Source organism: Symphalangus syndactylus, chromosome 4 (genome assembly GCF_028878055.3).
Source record: "Symphalangus syndactylus isolate Jambi chromosome 4, NHGRI_mSymSyn1-v2.1_pri, whole genome shotgun sequence".
In the NCBI taxonomy this organism is placed as follows: domain Eukaryota; kingdom Metazoa; phylum Chordata; class Mammalia; order Primates; family Hylobatidae; genus Symphalangus; species Symphalangus syndactylus.
In genome coordinates this window covers 24,981,868-25,006,167 of record NC_072426.2, presented here as the reverse complement: position 1 = coordinate 25,006,167, position 24,300 = coordinate 24,981,868, and the positions used below count along the sequence as shown (strand labels likewise).

The following is a 24,300-nucleotide window of genomic DNA, read 5'->3' as shown; positions in this document are numbered from 1 at the left end:
GCCTCAGGTGAAACTGATAGAGATATACTGGTTATCTAAGAATCCATTTGTTCATTTTCAAAGGTAAATGTACCAATTCCAGAACCAAGTCTGGTTGTCTTCCCAGATCATTCATCTTGCTGGGCCGATTTCCCCAACTGTATCATAGATTATGGGGGTGACACAGGTGCAGCAACTCCTGACAGACATTGCTAATCAATCGTGGCATTCTTTCCAGGAAGCCCAACAGGGCCTCAGCATTCTTCTCCCTTCCGTGCCTCAGGCAGCCACCACCAGTCAATTGCAGTTGGCACTTGAGAGGAATTCTATATACCAACCCTGGGTTAGAAGATTACAGAAGGAACGCATAATTAGAAATAAGAGAACTAAATACTCTTTACTTTTTATTTTCTCTCCTTTCCCATTAAGTTACGATAGCTTGATGCATTGCCTTTCTCTAAACCAGAGACCCTTCAATGCCAAGAAACAGATCACATCAGGAGCCATTTCCTCTAGATGCTGCTGCAAACCCAATTACAATTCCTTCTAATAACCTTCTAAGACCCCTCTCCAGGACACTACCCTTCTCTGGGTCACACAGGTGCTTTGGCTGCTGTGTGAAAAAAAAATACAGGCGTTTTAGCTACAACCATAGTTCTACAGAATCATATGCTAAAAATATCAAGGCTTGTGGAAAAAACAGAGTTGGGGGCAGACGACTCAAAGCCTATGGAACTTTGAATCAAGCACTAACAAAACCAATAAACATCATAGTAAAGTGGCTAGTACAGTTAACATTCTCCCAGCTTCTGCATCTAGCTACAGTGGTACACTCTTTGCAGCCTAGATCCTGGGGCTTGTGTTTCTCCTTTGAGATATGGGTCTTGGAGGACAGTTGCTTCTAAAATAAACCATTTTGAGCTAAATTGAAAATATGATCTAGGATGCTGCCTTTTTCATCAGTCTGTCATGTTAATATAGGGGAAATATCTTTGTGGTTTCACCATCTGGACTTCCACTTTTGCTGAAGAGCTTAATGTGGTAGAAAACCAGCAGTTCTTTAAGCCATCGGAATAGCCACTATTTGCACTAAAGGAAAGCACGTTTGTAGATTTTTAGTTTTTATTCCTAAGACCTTCACATTTAGCAAGGCTTTATCTTTGCCTGTAAGAAAACTTAATCCAATTACTTCAAAATATAAATGAGTTTGAAACAAATATGAGTCTCCTGATATTGATCTCTTATTTCTCAACTGCATACAAGGTAATTCACATTTAAAAAAAAATCCTAGTTACAAAAGACTGTAGATAATTTTACCACTTTCTTATCTTACATTACCTTCCTGCAGGTCACTTTAATAAGCTTTGGGTATGCATGAGCCTTGACAGCAGATGGAGATGTCTAAGCCATCACTTGTATTTTGATACTCACACTGCATCTTTTAATAACAATTTTCGGCTAAGTGCAGTGGCTCACACCTGTAATCCCAGCACTTTGGGAGGCTGAGACGGGTGGATCATGAGGTCAGGAGATTGAGACCATCCTGGCCAACATGGTGAAACCCCGTCTCTACTTAAAAAAAAAAAATACAAAAATTAGCTGGGCGTGGTGGCACGTGCCTGTAATCCCAGCTACTTGGCAGGCTGAGGCAGGAGAATGGCTTGAACCAGAGTCGGAGGTTGCAGTGAGCTAAGAACACGCCGTTGCACTCCAGCCTGGCGACAGAGTGAGACTGTCTCAAAACAAAAAACAAAAAAAGATTTTCATCCACTCCAATATCTGACAGTGACTTTTTACTTAAATTGTTCCTGAATTCGTAATAATCTTCTTGCCTTGGCATTTCCCCTGCTCATTGCGTATGTGAGGTATTGACTATACTGGCAATAATAAATAGCTTTGAAGGCTAAGATGGTATGGAGCTGATTCATACATTTTCTCACTTCCTTGCATTTCTTTACTCTGCTGCCAGTGTAAACCTAAGCCCATGTCATGGTACATAAACAGCAGAAATTGAATATTTGGTTAACTTGTTCCTTTATAGCCCCTATCTATGCAAAGCACAAGGGTAGTTTTTCCCAAAAGGCAATCTGTGGCAAGATGAAAAAAAGTAAGAATTCTGAGCTTTTTCATGGAGCTAAGTGCATTTTATATATATAATATTTATAAATCTGTTATGAGGTTGTAACTTTATTTTTTGGGTTATACTTTTGTTTAAATTCTTGTAGCTGTGTTTTCGCCTTTTAAAGTTTTAATTGAAGAATTAAAAGATAACAATATTATCTTAGTTCCCAAAACATTTAGACAGATTTTACTGGTCCATGAAAAAAAAATGCTTGGAATCACTGCTCTGGGGTAAGGCTTGACACAGCTCAAAGCAGAGTCTCTGTCAGTCTGAAGAATGTTTTCCATGAAAGGGAGAGATGGCAGCTAGGGAGGAGCTAATGTGAGCTTTGAAAAACCATCAGTAATTTCCATTATCACTGGATAACCTGAGTGTGGGTTTGGTGAGTGGATGAGTAATTTTAAAAAATGGAATGAAATCTTGTATAAAACGTGTTTCCCAGAAATCTGCACAATCTTTTTTATACAAATATTACTCTAGATAGAACTAGAATCTACAGTAACACATGGTTCATTTGTTCGCCCATGGTTAAATATTTAGGTAGTAACCATCTAAGGGTTGGAGGAAAATAGGGATTGGGGGAAAATGACTTAATCAAATGTGGAATAAATTCAAATTACATATGGCCTAGAGAGTGAATGTGGTTCATATTGATTCTCTGTATATATCTCCCTAATCTTACCATATTTCCAAGGCATTGATTATAGCATTAATCACATGCCTGTTTACACACACAGGGAGAAGTGTCAATAAATGAAGGAGAGACCTGAACTTATTCTGATGTCAATGGAAATGCCTGTTTACCTATTTGCATATAGGAAACTAGTCCAAGCACCCTGAAAAAGATATAACTTCAGTGTTGTGGCTACAGTGGGACAATACTATTAGCCACTGAGTAAAGTTCCATAATATAAGAAAGGAAGGGCTGGGACATGAAAGTTGAAAACAGGTTTTTTTGTTTGTTTTAATTTATACACAAAATATTTTCTATTGGCCAAATTCAAAATGTAATGTTCCTACTTCTACTAGGGGTGTATTTACCCTTAACGTTCTCCTATTTTTAAAAAATCCTTTTGGGGTTTGACGAAAATCCAACAAAATGTTGCTAATTCCGCTACACACAACTAACCAAAATGCAATTTGGTAAGAGATGTTTGATGTTTAAAAGCCTTTTTGAGTCCTTAAAGTAGCAAGCTATGGGGGCTGTGTCTTACTCATCTTTGTATTTCTAGTATCTATTACTCCACTGTATATGACTGGCATTGAATAAATATTTGCTCAAAGAATAAATGAACACAAGCCAACAAAAAAGCTAATTCAAAGTCTTGAAATTTTTATATTCTCAGTGTTCAAATGTTCTCTAAGGGTGATGGAAGTTTTTTCTCTATGGAAATAATTTTCTTTAGTTTCTGAGTCTCTAAATTTTGCTTTCCCGCCCCCGCCCTCCAAATAACCATGCTATTAACCACCTTCTCTTTTGTCACACTTAACCCCTCACCACTCTATCCCAGTTCCTGAGCAACTGAATTGCCCAGGACAACACCTATTCTGATTGAATTTTAAAAATTCTTTGTTAAAACAGTTGATTCTCCATGCTCAGGTTTTTGTAGCGAAGTAGAAATCATACACATATGAAATATATTTGTTATATTATTAAGAAAAGTGAGGATAAAGATTCTTTCTTTCTTTCTTTTTTTTTTTTTTTTTGAGATGGAGTCTCGCTCTGTCGCCCAGGCTGGAGTGCAGTGGCGCGATCTCGGCTCACTGCAAGCTCTGCCTCCCGGGTTCACGCCATTCTCCTGCCTCAGCCTCTCCGAGTAGCTGGGACTACAGGCGCCCACCACCACGCCCGGCTAATTTTTTTGTATTTTTAGTAGAGACGGGGTTTCACCGTGGTCTCGATCTCCTGACCTCGTGATCTGCCCGCCTCGGCCTCCCAAAGTGCTGGGATTACAAGCATGAGCCACCGCGCCCGGCCTAAAGATTATTTCTTAACCATACACTGCATCTTATTAAAGATAAGTGATACTCCAAACTGGGATAATAATGATAAATTGGGGTACTGATTATACCATTTAATCTATTTTTAGGTATCTTTCTTTGATAATTGAACCTCTTTGGGCCACAGATTTTTGAGGCTCTCAGTTCTAATCATCTTATGCTATAGTACTTAATATTCATAAAGAGCTTTATCAACACACGGGTGCTTTCCTGCAGAGATGGTACATTTTTAATTGGTTCTTATGTGTTGTGTTCATCATTTCATCTTTCCTCTGTTCTCATCTCTCCAGTGTTCTATTATATTTAATGGTGATTTCATAAACCCATTTCTTTGTTGTGCTTTAGGGAAAGGCTTGCTTGTATTGTGGACTCCTGATTACAGAACTTTGTATCTGGTGCTGCAGAGAGCTGCTGTAAAATTACTATTGGTTGGAATGCCTTAGGTGTGAAGAAAGCAATGTGGTTTGGTCAATTCTCAGTGGAGCTTTTCATTTTATTGGCATTTGTCTATTCTATTTTAATAAACCATTGGGTAGATGCAGGCCGAATGTGCCACAAATCAATTATATGATCCATGTAGCAGCTTTAGTGGGCTCAAACTGCAAAGGACATACTTTGCTGAAATTGTATGTTCAATTGCTGAGGTCTACATTGACTCTGTTTAGATCTATTCTATCTTTTAAAATCCTGAAAACACGGGAACAAACTCTTTTGATGAGGACTTGTTCAGAACAAGCACACAATAAAGAATGAAATACAGTTTTCTCTAGTACTATTAAAGTAATAATGGACAGAACAACAGTCATATTACATTCTCCTTTAGAGTTTTTAATTTAATAGAAAATTGTTCTGCCCTTCAGCGAGTTTTAGTATATTCATTCATTAATTCTTCAAATATTTGTTTTGTTCCCAGTAGTTGCTGAGCAGTATGAAAAGTGTGAGGGTAAAAAACCAGCTCCTTTCTGTAAACTGATTTAACAGATTTGGAATTATTTTTTTTTCATCTAAATATAAATGTTCTGTCACAATTTCTCAAAGGATCCAATTGCTTGGGATTCTAGGATGCAAAGGACTGAAAGTGCTTTCCATGGTGAGTCCAGAGATAAACTGAAAATCACTTTTCCTCCTGAACTGGGCCTCACTACTACCTCTTCCTGCTCTGTAGGTTGACAGCTAGTTAATTTCCTGCAGACGCGATTTTTCTGCATTTCTTCTCCCATTCCCTATTTATTCTTCTTGATGACCCAGAAGCATGGCATTGACATTTCTTTCTGGTTCTCATTCATGTTACATGGACTCAGTGACTTTATATCTGGGCCATAGGATTATGGCAAAAAAGAATGCAGGCATTTTGATCTTCAGGTCTAGAAATGAACTTCCTTCTACTTTTAATACTGTGAAAATTAAATTAAAAGTAGTAAAAAATTTAATACTGTGTTCCTCAGAAAGACAATAATGGAGAATAAAAAACACAGGTGGTTTTAAAATCAGCTTAATTGAACCTATATACAGTAAAATTTATTTTTTGTGTGTATTGTTCTATATTTTGACAACATATACAGTTGTGTTACAGCCACTACAAATAACAGAGAACATTTCCACCACCCCCTAAATTTCCCTTATGCCCCACTGCAGTTAATCCCTTCCTCTCAATCACAGCCCCTGCTAACACTAATCTGTTTTTTGTCTCTAAAGTTTTACCTTTTCCAGAAAGTCATAAACACAGACTTTGAGTCTGACTTCTTGCACTGAGATAATGCTTCTGAGATTCATTTACATTATTATAAATATTTCTAGTTTGTTCCTTTTTATTACTGAGTAGTTTTTCATTTATGGATGTGTAATATTTACCCACTTAGCAGGTGATGAATATTTAGGTTATTTCCACTATTCAGCAATTATTACTAAAGCTGCTAATATTATTTGGCTATAGGTTTTTATGAGGATGCATGTCTTCATTGTTCTTGGGTAAATCTCTAAGAGTGGGGTTGCCGGGTCACATGGTAAGTGCACGTTTAACTTTGTAAGAAACTGCCAAAGTATTTCTCAAAGTGGCTGTGCCATTTTGCATTCCTACCAGTGATACGTGAGAGTTGCAGTTGTTTCACATCCTTGCCAGCATTTGTCATCTTCAGAGTTTCTGATCTGAGCTGTGACTGGTTTCTCTCACATAGCATGTTTTCTTGTAGGTATGTCATAGTGTTTCATCATAGTTGTAATTTGCACTTCCTTAATGACCATTGATGGTCATTATCTTTCTGTGTGCTCAATTGCCATTCACATCTCCTCTTTTTGTGTGTTTGGTGAAATACACATAAAATTTGCAATTAGTGACCAGTAAACACTAATCTGCTTTCTGTCTCTGTGGATTTGCCTATACTGAATGTTTCATATGAATGGGATCATTCGAGAGATGTTATCTTTATGACTGGCTTCTTTCATATAACATGTTTTCAAGGTTCATTCATGTTATGGCATATATCAGTACTTCATCCCTTTTTATGGCTGAATGATATTCCCCTGTATGGATATAATATGTATTGTTTATCCATTCATTAGTTGATAGACATTTGGGTTGCTTCCACTTTTGGCTAAAGTGTGTTGTTATGAGCATTTGTGAATGCGGTTTTGTTTGAACACGTTTCATTTCTTTTGATTATACATCTAGGAGTGGAATTGCTGGGTCATATTGTAATTCTATGCTTAACTTATGGAGGAACCACCAAGCTGTTTTCCATAGTGGCTGCACCATTTTACATTCCCACTAGCAAAGTACAAGTGTTCAATTTCTTCACATCCTAACACTTATTATTCTGTATCTTATAGCCATCCTAATGGGAGTGAAATAGTATCTTATTGTGATTTTGGTTTGCATTTCCCAAAGGAATAATGATTTTTACCTTTTCATGTGCTTATTGGCCATTTGTATTTCTTCTTTGGCAAAATGTCTATTCAAGTCCTTTGCTCATTTTTTAATTGGGTTGGTGTTTGTTTTTTTTTTTTTTTTTTTTTTTTTTTTTTTTTTTTTTTTGCTGTTGTAAGAGTTCTTTATACATTCTAGATAGTAGATTCTTATCAGATATGTGACTCATAAATATTTTCTCCCATTCTTTGGGTTATCTTTTCACTGTTTTGATAATACTTTGATGAACAAAAGTATTGAATTTTGATGCAGTCCAGTCCAAATTATCTTTTCTTTTGTTGCTTATATTTTTGGTGTTGTATCTAAGAAACCATTGCCAAATCTGAGGTTATGAAGATTTACCAGTATGTTTTCTTCTAGAAGTTTTATTATTTTACCTTGCATATTTAGGTTTTTGATCCATTTTGAGTGAATTGTCTTGTGCAGTGTAAGGGTCCAGCTCACTCTTTTGTATGTGGATATCAAGTTGTCCCTGCACTGTATAAGGAAAAGATTATTCTTTCTCCATTGAATGTTCTTGAGAATATTGTCATAAATCAATTGACTATAGGTATGGGTTTATTTCTGAACTTTCAGTTACATTCCATTGATCTATGCCTGTCTTTATGTCAGTACCACACTGTCTTGATTACTGTAGTTTTGCAATAAGATTTGAAAAGAGAACGTGTGAGTCCTCCAACTTTGTTCTTTTTTTCAAGATTGTTTTGGTTATCAGGGGGTCCTTGTGGTTCCATACAAATTTTGGCTTTTTCATTTCTGCAAAGGCCATTGCAATTTTGACAGAGACTGAAACGAGTCTGTAGATCACTCTGGTTAATACTGCCATCTTAAAAATATTACATCTTTCAATATATGATGTGTTTTCATTTATTTAGGTCTTTTTAAATGTCTTTCAGCAATGTTTTGTAGTTTTCGGTGTAGAATTCTTATAACTCCATAGTAAGTTCACATCTCTTCTTTAGTGAAGTACTCTTTTAAGTCTTTTGCCCATTTTTAGATAATTGTGCTGTTTGTTTTTTAAATTATTGATTTGTGAGCGTTCTTTGCATATTCTGAATACTAGCCTTTTACTGATAAATGCTTTTACAGATATGTCCTTTGCAACATTTTCTCCAAGTCTGTGGCTGTCTTTTCATTTTCCTAATAGTGTCTTTCAAAGACACTGTTTTTGATTTTAATTAAGCTCAATTTATCAGTTTCTTTCTGTATGGTTTGTGCTTTTTTGTGTTCTATCTAAGAAATGTTGCCAGGCACGGGTGGTTCATGCCTGTAATCCCAGCACTTTGGGAGGCTGAGACGGGCGGATCACTTGAGGTCAGGAGTTCAAGGTTGGTCTTGAACTGGCCAACATGGTGAAACCCCATCTCTACTAAAAATATAAAAAAATCAGCGAGGCACCGTGGCGTGTGCCTGTAATCCCAGCTACTCAGGAGCCTGAGGCAGGAGAATTGCTTGACCCCGTGAGGTGGAGGTTACAGTGAGCCAAGATTGTGCCACTGCACTCCAGCCTGGGAAATAGAGCAAGACTCCATTTCAAAAAAAAAGAAATGTTTACTAAATCCAAGGTCATAAAGATTTTCTCCTATGTTTTCATCTAGCAGTTTTAGAATTTAAGGTGTTATGTTCAGGTCTATCATCCATTTTTAGTTAATTTTTGTATATGCTGTGAAACATCAACTTTTGAATATAAAGTTGTGTTTTCCAAATTCTATTTTGTTGTTCACTAGTTCTTTAAGAAAAATGTTCAATAGGAACATTGATTTCCTCATAAAGTAAAGATAATATTTACTTCCTGATCTGTCAGAACAGTTGTGAGGATCAAATGAAAACAAGTATACAAGTGTTTTCTAAAATCAGAGTATAAATGTTAACTATGATTATTTCTAGCTGACGGCAGCAAAAAAAGAATGGTATAAGAAGGTGTCATAACTGGGAGAAAGCCAGAGCTCAAAAAATTACTGCAGTAAAGTGAGGTGTTTAAAAGCACTAGCTTTTAAATAGGCCTGCAATTGAATGCCAGCTTTGCCACTTCCTAGCAGCTGAAACACACATAAGATATCTGAGCCCTCTAATCCTCAGTTTTCTCACCTATGTGATGAGGAAGGGATACAAACTCCACAAGGTGGTTGGAGTATAAAGTGAGTTACATACAGAGCCCAGTGAGCTACTGTGAGTAAGGAATTAATAAGTTGCATTCTTGAAAGAGAGAGAGAAAGAGAGACTGTCTAATAAAATGCTGATGTGAATTATCATGGTATACAGAAGTGCTACAATTCACGATGGCAAAGACCAAGTTCAGTTTCTGCCAAACTGAAACACACATAAGATATCTGAGCCCTCTAATCCTCAGTTTTCTCACCTATGTGATGAGGAAGGGATACAAACTCCACAAGGTGGTTGGAGTATAAAGTGAGTTACATACAGAGCCCAGTGAGCTACTGTGAGTAAGGAATTAATAAGTTGCATTCTTGAAAGAGAGAGAGAAAGAGAGACTGTCTAATAAAATGCTGATGTGAATTATCATGGTATACAGAAGTGCTACAATTCACGATGGCAAAGACCAAGTTTAGTTTCTGCCAAACAGAGCTACTGGTCATTCCTCAAGTGTTCTTTGCCTCTTTTGCTTCTGAAAAAGTACATGTGTTCTTGGAACACTGCTCCAACATCACTAACTTTACCTGTCTCCCTCATTTTGAAGGATTTAGCTCAAGTGACATCTTCTTTTAGAAGCTACTTCTTACCACTTCCTTCCAAAGTCTGCTCTGTGCTCACATAGTATATTGTACATAGTTTTTGTATAGTAAACTGTACTATATCAGGATTATGTGCTTATTGGTTACCTTTGGTGATTGATTATATGGGAAACTCTTTAAAGGAAGGGAGCTGTCTTTGAGTCTTTAGAACCCAGTTCAATGTTTGACACATAGTAGAAGCTCAACAAATGTGTGTTTAATGAAAAGATGAGTATATAGTATTAATTTATAATGTGGATATGACTACTAATCTTTTTTTGTTTGTTAGTTTTATAGCATAATACTGATGTTTACTTAAATAGACCAAGTAGATTTACTCTTTATGGGAAAGTGCTGAAATACAGCCTATTTCTTGCAGAGCATCTATGCCTGTGTAATAACATCCACCATCCAATTTTAAGTATTAATGCTGGGGGCAAGTGAATATATTTAGTATTTGCCCAGTACCAATGACACAGACTCCTTTTTAAAGTTTTTTATAAAGTATTTGCTGGTCAAAATAATTAGTTATTCTGAATAAGTGTGATACTGACTACATGGCAGAGTAAGTCCCAAGAGTATATGAGAAAAAAATGACTTCACTAAATTCTTACATGCTAAAACATTTAATAGTTTATGTAATATGGAATTTTGTGAAAAGGGGAAATATCTGCCTATATAAACTTCAATTAAACTGTGACTGTACATCCTAATTCAATGATCAGAATTTCTCAGCTGATGATCTCACACATATGTACTACCTCATAATAAACTGAAACAAGTGGTTAGTTGTGTGCTGATGACAAAGAGGTGGGCAATTACTCAATGCAATGCTTATGATTGACACCTGTTAGGTTTCCTGATGTCGATAAATTGGGTCACACTACAGTCCACCTATCCCAAAGGGCCCATTTTGGTTATCCAAAGGTCACTATAACTTATGATACATAGGCAAGATACTCTTGTGGCCATAAATTCTTGTTGGGAAATGTTGACTCATGGCCCAACTGTGTTAAATTATCAAACACTGGAAAATGTGCAGTTAGTTTAGGAATGATTGGCAAGAAGCTGGAAAATCTTTAAGCTTAAACAACAACAACAACAACAAACCAACTGGCAAGAGTTCCTTGTGTCCACAGGGATCTATCACTTTTATCACACCTTGTTCTGATGTTATTCAACAGTCCCTTATGGTAATGACTAAGTGTCATAGTCCCTGGTATTGAATTGGACCTGGTGAAAAATTCCTATCCAGACTATTTACTTATATAAAACAGAGAGAAGAGAAAAGAGATAAACTTTGAAAAGATAAAAGAGTGAGAAAGAAAAGAGAAAAAGTGGGACATGTGGGCATGAAGAGAGGTAATCAAGAAAAGAGAGCAACGAACACAGAGCTAAGCTACCAACAAAGAAATGACCATCAAAGCACTGTCACCCCATCTCCTCCTCCTCTTACTACTACTACTGATAATATTAATCGATAACTTGCTTTGTACTAATGTTTGTAGTAAATGTTTTCTACTGTGTTCTCTCAGTTCACTTAACCACAAGTCTAAGGGGCATGTTCAGTTGTTACCATTTACAGATGAGGACCTTGAGACATAGTTACAGTCCAGCCTGCCCAAAGGTTTGAAATGAGTCTGTGTTGTGCCAAAGTCCAAGATCATAATTATATCACATTATTAAAAATCCAGGAATTATGAAGCACAAATATGGGAGAACAGTCATAGGAATAGTGGCAGAATAACCAAAAGAGCTTGATTTTATTATGGAAAAGAATTACGAAACAAAACACCTAATGTACTTTAACTGATAAACACAATTGATTGTTTTCTTTCAAAGTACTTATCTTAGAAGGCTATGTATTTATACCCATGATGATGAACTGGCCAATGTCTTTGAAGGCTGGCAGATTTAAAATTGCTTTTAAAATCAGCTTACTGGCTACATTAAAACAGATAAACAAATATAAGCCAGCTGTATTTCTTTAGTTACCTCTAAATTTTTTTAAATTGTTAAGACTGATCATCCATTTTATTTAAATGAGTTAAGTACAAATGACTGTGGTTTTTAAAACAATAAATTGAATCTCAAGTTTCAAAGACCTGATCCAACTGATGATATGTTGAAAAATATGTGTCAGACTATGAAAGAGATGCCCAATTTTATTGAAATGAGGGTATAGTTTGTCGAGGTGGCTGACTACTTTGAAGAGGACAACAATCTTTTGGATTTACAAGTTTGGTATATTTATGATATCAGCCACTACCTTCCAGTTCCAACTCACCTAAAAGGAGAAAATGAGGGTAATAGAAAATGGAGGGGAGAAGGCAAGGTGGCTGACTAGATGCAGCCAGGTGGAATGGCTCCCACCGAGGGACCAAGAAAACTGACATGCTCCTAATAGATCTTCAGAAGGAAGGCACCCAAAGTGGACTGAGGGAAGACACAGAAGCTGGACTAAAGAAGGAGAAAGCTGGGAACACTGCACAGGGCTACTGCACACCTGGACTCATTCCTGGCCATAGTGGCTCCAGGGGAATGGGTAAGTTGAACTGGCAAGCAGCAACCTGCCCTCACCATAGGCCTGTGGAACTCTGGCAGGAGAACGCTCCTTAAGCACCATGGAAATCAAGTTGGCAGGGAGAGCTGCTTAGAGAAGAGGTAGGGGCAGCAAGCCAGCTGATGTGGAGCCCAGATGGTTTGGTGCGGGAGGATCAGTAGTGAAGTACAGCCAGGGATGGCCATATCCTTAGGCTTGACTTGCTCCTAGGAGACTTTAGCTCTAGAGGAACTGTTGGACCTGATCTCCGAAAGACAATCTTGCCCATTAGATGGGGCTAGGCTGACCTGAGCACCAGCTCAGGCCATGCCTGCTTGCATTGCAATCCCAGGTATCCTGGGGCCCTACACTATAGCTTCTGTACTGGTGGACTGTGCCTGACGAGTGCAGAGCTCCAGTAGGGCAGCCTCTACAACCACCAGCCTGCCCACTCCTTCCCCATACTACAGCTTCCCTCAGGCCCTTGGCAACTGTCCACATTGTTTTGCTTTGCTTTGCTGGTGCATGTCTGCATGGGGTGGGTTTTGCAGTCCGCCCACCCTCCCCCGACCAACCACCATTGCAGACAGCCTTGGTGGGCACAAAACCAGCCAGCCTTACCTCCATCAGTGCCCCACCCTTGTATTAATATTGCACAGAGAACAGCGGATCTTCCCCTTCCCTGAGTGATGACTCCCACTTTCAGTGCAAAGAGAAGGTACCCAGACCTGTGCCAGCCAGCACCCTGTCCCCAGGCCAACGCCTCCTCCGGTGCGACTGTGCACACAGTCACTAGCTGCATTGCCTCCACCAATGTGGTGAACACCCACAGGGAGGCAAGCACCCTGGCATCTGCTAATACTCTGCTGCAGCAGCCATACCTTGGTCCCACCATCACAGTGGGCTGCTAACCTTGAGGAGCCAGAGAACAAAGTTGGGGCCCACTACGAGTCTTGCAGAGTTACAGCATGCAGACCAGGAGTTGGGAGCTAAGTGTTGGCCCCCTACAGTCTTTCAGAAATGAAGCCAGTTGGTTGAATCAACCTTATGCCACAATCAAACTCTCAAGGTCATCAAATAGGATAAAAGGGGCAAAAAACCCAAAGGTCAGCAACCTTAAAGAGTGAAGGTAGATAAGCTCACAAAGACGAGAAGAAATCAGTGCAAGAACCCTGAAAACTCAAAAAGCCAGAGTGCTTTCTTTCCTCCAAATGACCACATTACCTCTCTAGCAAGAGTTCTGAACTGGGCTGAGATGGCCAAAATGACAGAAATAGAATTCAGAATATGGAGAGGAATGAAGAACACTGAGCTTCATGTTGAAACCCAATCTAGGTTTTTAGCCTTCTAAGGAACACTGCACAGGGAACACTGCACGGGGCTACTGCAGGTTTTTAGCTTTCTAAGGAAGCTAAAAATAATGATAAAACAAGGCAAGAGCTGACAGACAAAATAACTGGTATAGAAAAGAACATAACTGACCTGAAAGAGCTGAAAAACACATTACAAGAATTTCATAATGCAATCACTAGTATTAGCAGCAGAATAGACCAAGTGGAGGAAAGAATCTCAGAGCTTCAAGACTGGCTTTCTGAAATAAGATGGTCAGACATGAATAGAGAAAAAAGAATGAAAAGGAGTGAACTAAACTTCCAAGAAATATGGGATTATGTAAAGAGACCAAATCTATGAATCATTGGTGTCCCTGAAAGAGATGAAAAGAATAGAACCAACTTGGAAAACATATTTCAGGACATTGTCCATGAGAGCCTCCCCATCCTAGCTAGAGAAACCAACATTCAAAATCAGGAAATACAGAGAACCCTAGTAAGATACTTCACAAGAAGATCATCCCCAAGATACATAATTGTGAGATTCTCCAAGGTCAAAATGAAAAAAATAATGTTAAAGGCAGCAAGAGAGGAAGGTCAGGTCATCTACACAGGGAAATCTATCAGACTAACAGCGGACCTCTCAACAGAAACTCTACAAGCCAGAAAAGATTGGTGGCCAGTATTCAATATTCTTAAAGGAAGTAAATTCTACCCAGAATTTCATATCTGGCAAAACTAAGCTTCATAAGCTTAAAGAAGAAGAAGAAGAAATAAGAATCTTTACAGACAAGCAAATACTGAGGGAACTCGTTACCACCAGACCTGTCTTACAAGAGCTCCTGCAGGAAGCACTAAATATGGAAAGGAAAGACGGTTACCAGCCATTACAAAAACACACTGAAGTACACAGACCAGTGACACTATAAAGCCACCATATAAACAAGTCTGCAAAATAACAAGCTAACATCATGATAACAGGATCAAGTATACACATATCAGTACAAAACTTGAACATAAATGGGCTAAATATCCCAACTAAAAGACAAAGAGTGGCAAGCTGGATAAAAAACCAAAACCCATTATGCTGTCTTCAAGAGACCCATCTCACATGCAATGATGCATACAGGCTCAAAATAAAGGGATCTACCAAGGAAATGGAAAAGGGCAGAAAGCAGGGGTTGCAATCCTAGTTTCAGACAAAACAGACTTTAAACCAACAAAGATAAAAAAAGAAGAGCATTACATAATGGTAAAGGGTTCAATTCAACAAGAAGATCTAACTATCCTAAATATATATGCACCCAATACAGGAGCACCCAGATGCATAAAGCAAGTTCTTAGATACTTTCAAGTAGACTTAAGACTCTGACACAGTAATAGTGGGGGACCTTAACACCCTACTGACAACATTAGGCAGATGATACAGACAGAAAATTAACAAAGATATTCAGTACTTAAACCCAGCACTGCATCAAATGGAGCTGGTAGATATCTACAGAACTGTCCACCCAAAAACAACAGACTATACATTCTTCTCATTGTCATCTGGCACATACTCTAAAATTGATCACATAATGGGAAGTAAAAAACTCCTCAGCAAATGCAAAAGAACTGAAATCATAACAAACAATCTCTTAGACCACAGCACAATCAAATTAGAAATCAAGACTAAGACATTCACTCAAAACCACATAGTTACATGAAAACTGAATAACCTGTTCCTGAATAACATTTGGGTAAATAATGAAATAAAGACAGAAATCAGGAAGTTATTTGAAATTAATGAGAACAAAGATACAACATATCCAAATCTCTGGAACACAGGTAAGGCAGTGTTAAGAGGGAAATTTATAGCACTACTGATTTATATGCCCACATGAAAAACTTGGAAAGATCTCAAGCTAACAACATCACAACTAAAATAACTGCAGAACCAAGAGCAAATACACTAGCCAAAGCCAGCAGAGACAAGAAATACCCAAAATCGGTGCTGAACTGAAAGAGATTGAGACACAAAAAAACCATTCAAAAGATCGATGAATCCAGGAGCTGTTTTCTGGAAAAAAAATTAATAAAATACATAGACTGCTAGCTACACTAATAAAGAAGAAAAGAGAGAAGATCCAAATAAACACAATAAGAAAAAACAAGCAGGATATTACCACTGACCCTACAGAAATACAACCATCAGATAATATTATGAACACCTCTATGAACATAAACTAGAAAATATAGAATAAATGAATATATTCCTGGATACATACACCCTCCCAAGACTGAACCAGGAAGAAACTGATTTCCTGAACAGACCAATAATAAGCTCTGAAGTTGGGTCAGTAACAAATAGCCTACCAACCAAAAAAATCCCAGGACCAGACAGATTCACTGTTGAATTCTACCAGATGTACAAAGAGCTGGTACCATTCCTGCTGAAACTATTCCAAAAATTTGAGGAGAAGGGACCCCTCCCTAGTTCATTCTATGAGGTCAACATCATCCTGATACCAAAACCTAGCACAGACACAACGAAAAAAGAAAACTTCAGGCCAATATCCTTGAACATTGATGCAAAAGTCTTCAATAAAATACTGGTAAACAAATCCAGCAGCACATCAAAATCTTATCCACCATGATCAAGTAGGCTTTATCCCTGGGATACAAGGTTAGTTCAACATATGCAAATCAATAAATATGATTCATCATGTAAACAGAACTAAATACAAAAACCACATGATTACCTCAATAGATGCAGAAAAGGTTTTCGATAAAATTCAATACCCCTTCATGTAAAAAACTCTCAATAAACTAGGTATTGAAGGAACATACCTCAAAATAATAAGAGCCACCTATGACAAATCCACAGCCAACGTCATACTGAATGGGCAAAAGCTAGGAGCATTCACCTTGAAAACCAGCAAAAGACAAGGATGCTCTCTCTCACCACTCCTATTCAACACAATATTGGAAGTCCTGGCCCACCTGGGCAATTAGGCAAGAGAAAGAAATAAGGGGCATCCAACTAGGAAGAGGAAGTTGAACTACCCTGTTTGTAGATGGCATGATCCTATATCTAGAAAACCTCACAGTCTCAGCCCAAATGCTTCTTAAGCTAATAAACAACTTCAGCAAAGTCGCAGAATACAAAATCAACGTGCAAAAATCACTAAATCACTAACATTCCTATATACCAACAATAGTCAAGCCAAGGGCCAAATCAGGAATGCAATCCCATTCACAATTGCCACAAAAAGAATGAAATACCTAGGAACACAGCTAACCAGGGAGGTGAAAGATCTCTTCAAGGAGAACTACAAAACGGTGCTCCAAGAAGACAGAGATGATGCAAACAAATGGAAAAGCATTTCATGCTCATGGATAGGAAGAATCAATATTGTTAAAATGGCCATACTGCCCACAGCAATTTATAGATTCAATGCTATTGCTATTAAACCATCATTAACATTCTTCAAAAAACTAGAAAAAACTATTTTAAAATTTACATGGAACCAAAAAAGAGCCTGAATAGCCACGGCAATCCTAAGCAAAGGAACAAAGCTGGAGGCACTAAAACAGCATGATGTTGGTATAAAAACAGACACATAGACCAATGGAACAGAATAGAGAACTCAGACATAAGGCCACACACCTACAACTATCTGATCTTTGACAAACCTGACAGAAACAAGCAATGGGGAAAGGATTCCCTATTCAATAAATGATGCTAGGAGAACTGGCTAACCATACGCAGAAGATTGAAACTGGACTCCTTCTTTATACCATATACAAAATTTAACTCAAAATGAATTAAAGACTTAAGTGAAAAACCCAACACTATAAAAACCCGGGAAGACAACCTAGGCAATACCATTCTGGACAAAGGAAGAGGCAAAGATTTCATGACAAAGATACCAAAAGCAGTTGCAACAAAAGCAAAAATTGACAAATGAGATCTATTTAAAGAGCTGCGTAGCAAAGGAAACTAACAACAGAGTGAACAGACAGCCTACAGAATAAGAGAAAATTTTTGCAAACTATGCATCTGACAATGGTCTAATATCCAGCAACTGTAAGGAACCAAATTTACACACACACAAAAAATCCATTAACAAGTGGGCAAAGGACATGCACAGACACTTCAAAAGCAGACATCCATATGGCCAAAATTCACATGAAAAAAAGCTGAACATCGCTGATCATTACAGAAATGCAAATCAAAACCACAATGAAATCTCACACCAGTCAGAATGGCTATTATTAAAAAATAACAGATGCTGGTGATATTGAGGAGAAAAAGGAGTGCTTACACATTGTTGGTGGGATTGTAAATTAGTTCAACCATTGTGGAAGACAGTGTGGCGATTCCTTAAAGACCTAAAATCACAAATGTCATTCAACCCAGTAATCCTATTACTAGATGCATACCCAAAGGAATGTAAGTTGTTCTATTATAAGGATACATGCACACATATGTTCACTGCAGTGCTATTCACAATAGCAAATACATAGAATGGACCTAAATTCCCATCAATGATAGACTGGATAAAGAAAATGTGATACATCTACACCATGGAACACTATGCAGCTATGAAAAAAGAATGGGATCATGTCCTTTGCAGGAAAACATGGATGGAGCTGGGGGCCATTCTCCTTAGCAAACTAATGCGGGAACAGAAAACCACATATCACATGTTCTCACTTATAAGTGGGAGCTAAATGATGAGAACACATGGACACATAGAGGGGAATAACACACCCAAGGGCCTATCAGAGGGTGGAGGGTATAGGGTGGGAGAAGGGAGAGGATCAGGAGAAATAATGGGTACTAGGCTTAATACCTGGGTGATAAAATAATCTGTACAACAAACCCCTATGATACAAATTTACCCATACAACAAACCTGCATGTGTACCCCTGAACTTAAAAGTTAAAAAATAAGAAAAAGAAAAAATTAAAATATCAATTACCACCTGACCTTTCAATGATGAAATTAGACACTATTACTCACCAGAAATTAATCTCATGGGGGAATAATGTAAGCGTATGGATGGTCTCAAGCTCTTGTGTGTGCACACCCACTTCCCCCACCAAACAAAATCTGTAAGAAAAATTCTGGCCTTCAGCCATTGCACATTTCCCCTTTTCTCTCTTACTCCTTTTAACTCCTAGCAGTACTATGGGTAACTGAGGTAATCAGCTGGAAAAGGCCTGAAGGAGCCAAATGGAAACTTTGTATTGAAAAGGGCAAAGAGTTCCTTGTTTAAGAGGTGGGAGGGGAATAAAAGGATAGAGTCAAAAGTGAAGAATGTGAATGGAAAGTTGAAGAAAGGAAAGAAAAAATGACAAGCCTACATGGCTGATTGTCAGAGAAAGCTTCCGTGGGTTATTAAGAGAGCAAAGAGAGGATTCGAGGGAGTTTTCATAAGAGGCCAAAGAAGGAATGAGAAGAGAGCTTTCCAAAAGAGTTGTTGTGAATGATAAATTTTGGAAATTCTTTAAAGTTCTATAAGAGATACCAGTAAAGATTGGAGTTATTTTAAACACTGTTTGTGGCCAGGTGCAGTGCTCATGCTTATAATCCCAGCACTTTGGGAGGCCAAGGCAGAGAGATCGCTTGAGTCCTGGAGTTCAAGACCAGCCTCAGCAACATAATGAAACTCCACCTCTACAAAAAAATACAAAAAATTAGCCAGGGATGGGGTGGAGTGTGCCTGTAGCACCAGCTACTTGGGGGGCTGAGGAGGATTGCTTGAGCCGGGGAAGTCGAGGCTGCAGTGAGCTGAGGTCACACCACTGCACTCCAGCCTGGGTGACAAAGCGAGACCCTGTCTCAAAAAATGTATACATAAATAAATACTTTTTGATTGCTGGATTATATCTTTTTGACTGCAACAATATGCCAAGACTGGGCCGCAAGAGACTCTTGATTTATTCAGATAATAGCGGTATAACACTTACAGCAGGTGTTCCTAACACTGGATTCATGGAAGGAATTTAGGTTGCCAATAAATCCTGATAATCATATGCACTTTTTGTGTTTATGTATACATGTATTTTTTTAATAAAGAGAATCTTTATGTTTATAGCTTTCATCAGATCCTTTAAAAATTCATGACCTTCTCTTTAAACAACTGAAAGGGGCTTACGACTGTAATCCTAGCACTTTGGGAGGCCAAGGCAGGAGTTTGAGACCAGTCTGGGCAACATAGCAAGACCCCGTGACTATAAACATTTTTAAAAATTAACCAGGAACAGTAGTGTGCACCTGTAATCCCAGCTACTCAGGAGGCTGAGGTGAGAGGATCATTTGAGCTCAGAAGTTTGAGGCAGGCTGCTGTAGTCGGCTCTGATCACGTACTGCACTCCAGCCTGGGTGACAGAGTTAGATTCTACCTCTGAAAAAAAAAAAAAAAAGAAAAAGAAAAAAAAAGAAAAGGAAAGAAAGAAAAGGAAGAGAAAAGGTACAAGCTCAGGGCAAAATATTAAGTGAAGATACATAACTATAGAAGATAAGTGATTTCTAATTGTACTGTACAAGCTTACTAAGCTAGTCCACATCCATTTATTTTTCCAAAGAGATTGAATATCACTGTATTCATTCATTTCCTCCCCCTAAGTTCCTCTCCTGATTTCCTTGGTATTTAAATTTACATTTGGAGATTAATAAATAATCATGAGAGTGCTAAATAAAGTAAGGAAAAGGGCCACTAACATTTTCTGGAATTGAAGAAAGAGGGGGAAAATTAGAGTTAAACCTGAGTGCAAATCAGAAATTTACTATAGTTTGAGAAGGGCATCATGATAGACACTGAAACAAAGGAAAGCACAGCATAAAATAATGGTTAGAGTATTAGGGTTATCAAACTGATTAAATGTCCCCCGTCAAGGTACATGGAAAGATATTTTCAGTAATTCTGCTTCTAATGAAAGAGTTAATATATCATACTTGTTACAGAAACCTTAATTCAATGTGTAACAGACTAAGAATCAAGTTATATTAACTGGCTAAACATTTAAATTATGGAAGGCAAATAGCTGCAAAAGGGAGGAACTGAGAACCACAAAAAATCTGCCATTGCTTTTCTGTTTGTTTGAACCACCTACTCAAGTGCTTTATTCAAATTAAAAATGGGATGCACAGAAACAGCTCCCAAGTCTTTCAAAAAACGCCTTCTTTCTTCACCTGCCTCTTTCCTCATTTAAGAGTACACCCACAAGAATGCACCATTATCTTACCCAAGACAAACTTCAATTCAGAGTCTTAGGAGAAGGCCGTCAGCAAATATTAGTCTCTAGGGTTTCCTGAGCAGAGTACTAGGCATATTGTAGGCATTCATTAAACGCTTATTGAATAAATGAGTTACCAAACGAAAACATGAAAAAACATTTTTTACCCTACTGCTGCAATTGTGGATATGGATATGCGACATTAGGAACAGCACTAGGATTGGGAGAGCAACACCAGGGAAATCAGAAACTGTCCCCATACAAAATACTCCTCTTATCTCTTGCAGATAGCAGGTGTTCCCTTCGGGTGGCTTGAACCTTACAGGGCTGATGCTCTCTCCAGAGGTTTTATGAGGAAGAGGGAAACAATGCCTCATCAAGGGGATCCATCAAGGGATTTGGGAGAAAGGAGGGTGTGGCAGGCAGAAGTAATGCCTCTACCACAGACATCCATGTCTTAATCCCTGGAACCTACAAATATGTTATGTCAATGGAAAGGAAGATTTTAGGTTGCAGATGGATTAAAATTATGAGTCAGCTGAAACTGAGATGGGCTAAGTATCTTGGATCACACAGGTGGGCCCAATGTCATCACAAGGGTGAGGTAGAAGGAAAGGTCAGAGTGGAAGAAGGATTTGACCTGCTGTTGCTGGATTTGAAGATGGGAGGGGTCTCCAGCTGAGGAATGTGAGCATTATCTAGAAGATGACAAAGGCAAGAAAATGGATTCTCTCCTAGGGCCTCTAGAAAGGAATGCAGCCCTGACCACACCTGGATTTTATTCCAGTGAGACCCATTTTCGACTCTGACCTCCAGGACTGTAAGATAATAAATTTGTGTTGTTTCCTACTACCAAGTTTTTGAGAATTTGTTACAACAACAATAGGAAATATAAGGTGGGTGAAGAGGATGGAAGGACTTGAGAGGCAGGTAGACTGGTTTTGTCATTATTAGCTGTGGGGATTGAAGGAATTTATTTCATCTCTGTGAGGCTTTGTGTGCTCATCACTATAGAGTTAAAACTAACAAACTCGTAAGACTGCTTTTAAAAAATATATATTTAAAATAATCTATTTAGGGTTTATCTTTACAACTAGATACATTTTTAATTTAAATTTTTTCTATTTTTAAATTGACTTCACTTTTTTTTTTTCAGAACAGTTTTAGGTTCATAGCAAAACTGAGAGGAAGGTATAGAGATTTCCAATATGCCCCCTACCCTCCCACATTTCTACCATAAATGACAATGTTGTGTTCTGTAAAATGATCCTCAAGGTACTTTGAGAAGTATATGAATAGTGGAATATGCAAACTTCTAAGTCTGGATGATAACTTACTCCCTTTCAGGTTTTGCAGCCAATGTAGACTTCATGACTTCAGAGTTGTAAATATAGTGAGATAATTTCAACATCCAAATTGTAACAAAATCATTGCTAGGGTTTGGAGGTACATTGTGTTCAAAGATTTTTATTAAATTTTGTGATATTGCACAACTTTGATTAGGCCATTTTGTGGTTAGGACAAATCTATTTTTATTAACACATCAAATTTTAAGAAATAAGTAGATTTCAAATCCACTTTTTCAGTTTATTAATAAATTACGAGAAAGGCACAAGAGGAAACCTCATAAACAAATGTTTCTTTTAAAGGAGTATTTATAAATCACAAAGTGACTTGATGTGTAATATATCTAGCTTCGAAGTATATAAACAAGATTATTTCCCTGTTTTCTTTTTCAAGCCAACTTACAATTGAGTTCAATATCACTTAAAGATAATAACTATTTAGATTTTTCAATGCTTTTAAAAGGAAAAAGTAAAGTCTTCTAAAGTGACCATGACGTGCCTAAGTAAATATTTTTCCCAAAGGTTCACTGTATAATTTGACTTGAGAAGATATGAGTAAAACATAGACCTGCTGCAATATTTTAGGAAATAATTTACTATTTCGTCTGATTTTGGAAAGCCCTTTAAAATATACAAAACCAACTGCAATTTCCAACAACACCACTTTTTCTAAAGGTTTCACAGCTTGGATAACCAATAGGGCTGATAAATCAGTTCGTCAACAAGCTCAGAAATCCCAGGAAAAAAAATGGACAACTCACTGCTTTTTCTCCTGTATCTGCCCTTTGCTTCGTTGTCCCCTAAATGACTTCACTACTGAGTTTACGGATCAAAAGACTTTTTCTACGAATACTCACTTCCATTGAAATATGCAGAAATTTTCAGAAAAAGTCAACATTTACTTAGTATAAGGAGCTTTAAGTTTGAACTAGTAGAGTGATCAGCAGGTTTAATCTAACCCTGAAAAACAGCTCAACTAGCTGTCCTATGCATGTACTTACCTCTCTCCCCCAGAGAGCTCAGCTGGCAGCAGTCAAAACCAAAGTGGAAACTTAATAAAAATGAAAATTGTGGTAGCAAAATACACTTGCAAGGTTAATTTGACATATTGCAAAATTTTGGGAAGTTATAGTGGTTTCTAAATATCTACAGTACTGATCTAGAAAAACCCCAAAGAAACAGCTGCATTTGGAAATATAACCTGCCTTTCTGAAGAGAAGACTCAGATTATCAAGGTTTGTAAGACTTGAGATGCTAGAATTTGGAGATAACATTGGTGAAAATTCTATGCACTTCTTGTTGAGAAACAGCAGGACCATAAAACCCATAGAAGTTCTATTTATGTGTTGGGCAAACACATATTTGCTCCAAGGATCACATAGTTAATTTCTTTCACTAGAGAATGCAAAGAATAAAGAAGTAACATCAGTTCTGTGAGCCTATTAAGAAAATTGTTGTGCTTAGACCACTGGATTCTTTGATTACCTGTGAATGTCTCCATTTTTGGCATTTGGTAGCAATTGGCTGAGGCAAACCTGGCAAAATGTTTTCCAGCTGCTGGAAGATTAACTCTTGCACATCCTCAATGCTGTGTTCCAAGTATGTAACTCCAAATGGGACAGTGGTGTGAATCACGAGGGAAGGCCCAATTTCTGATGACTCTGTGGCATAAGAGGATCATAAAGATGCATCTTAAAGTGGGTAGCAGGCAAGCATCTCTCAGGATTTCAATTCAGACTTAAGAATTTATCAAAATAATCAAGCAATAAATGGAGGAAAAACTTATTCTAATCTTTAAAGCATAAATTAGGCATTTCTGAAATTCAAAATCAAACTTCTCTGAAGAGGAAGACAGATTAAAGAGAAGTTTTAGTGAAAAATTGTCAGATATTGCTAAAGAACTGGAAGAAAGGGTAGAAGTGCATTTAATATGTACTGCCTTGGATATAATTATTTTCGGGTTTGTCTTCTCTCATTCACAAAATTGCTAACTCTTCGGGGCAGGTCCATTTTTTAATATAGAGTCTATATTCTTCATAAATTCTGAGAACAAAGTATATATTCAATAAATACCTGTCTCATTCAATTAATGCTTAA

The 24,300-nt window shown here is 37.7% G+C and overlaps 1 protein-coding gene across 4 annotated transcripts in view; it reads right to left on the bottom strand.

Annotated features, from left to right (window-relative positions):
* RNLS (renalase, FAD dependent amine oxidase) overlaps positions 1 to 24,300 on the bottom strand; it is a 321,051-nt gene that overhangs the window by 18,231 nt on the left and 278,520 nt on the right. For all 4 annotated transcript variants that reach the window (XM_063637130.1, XM_055274298.2, XM_063637129.1 and 1 more), the window contains one exon: positions 23,689 to 23,864. In XM_063637130.1, coding sequence (XP_063493200.1) covers positions 23,689 to 23,864 — 176 coding nt within the window. The remainder of the gene's footprint in view (positions 1 to 23,688; positions 23,865 to 24,300) is intronic.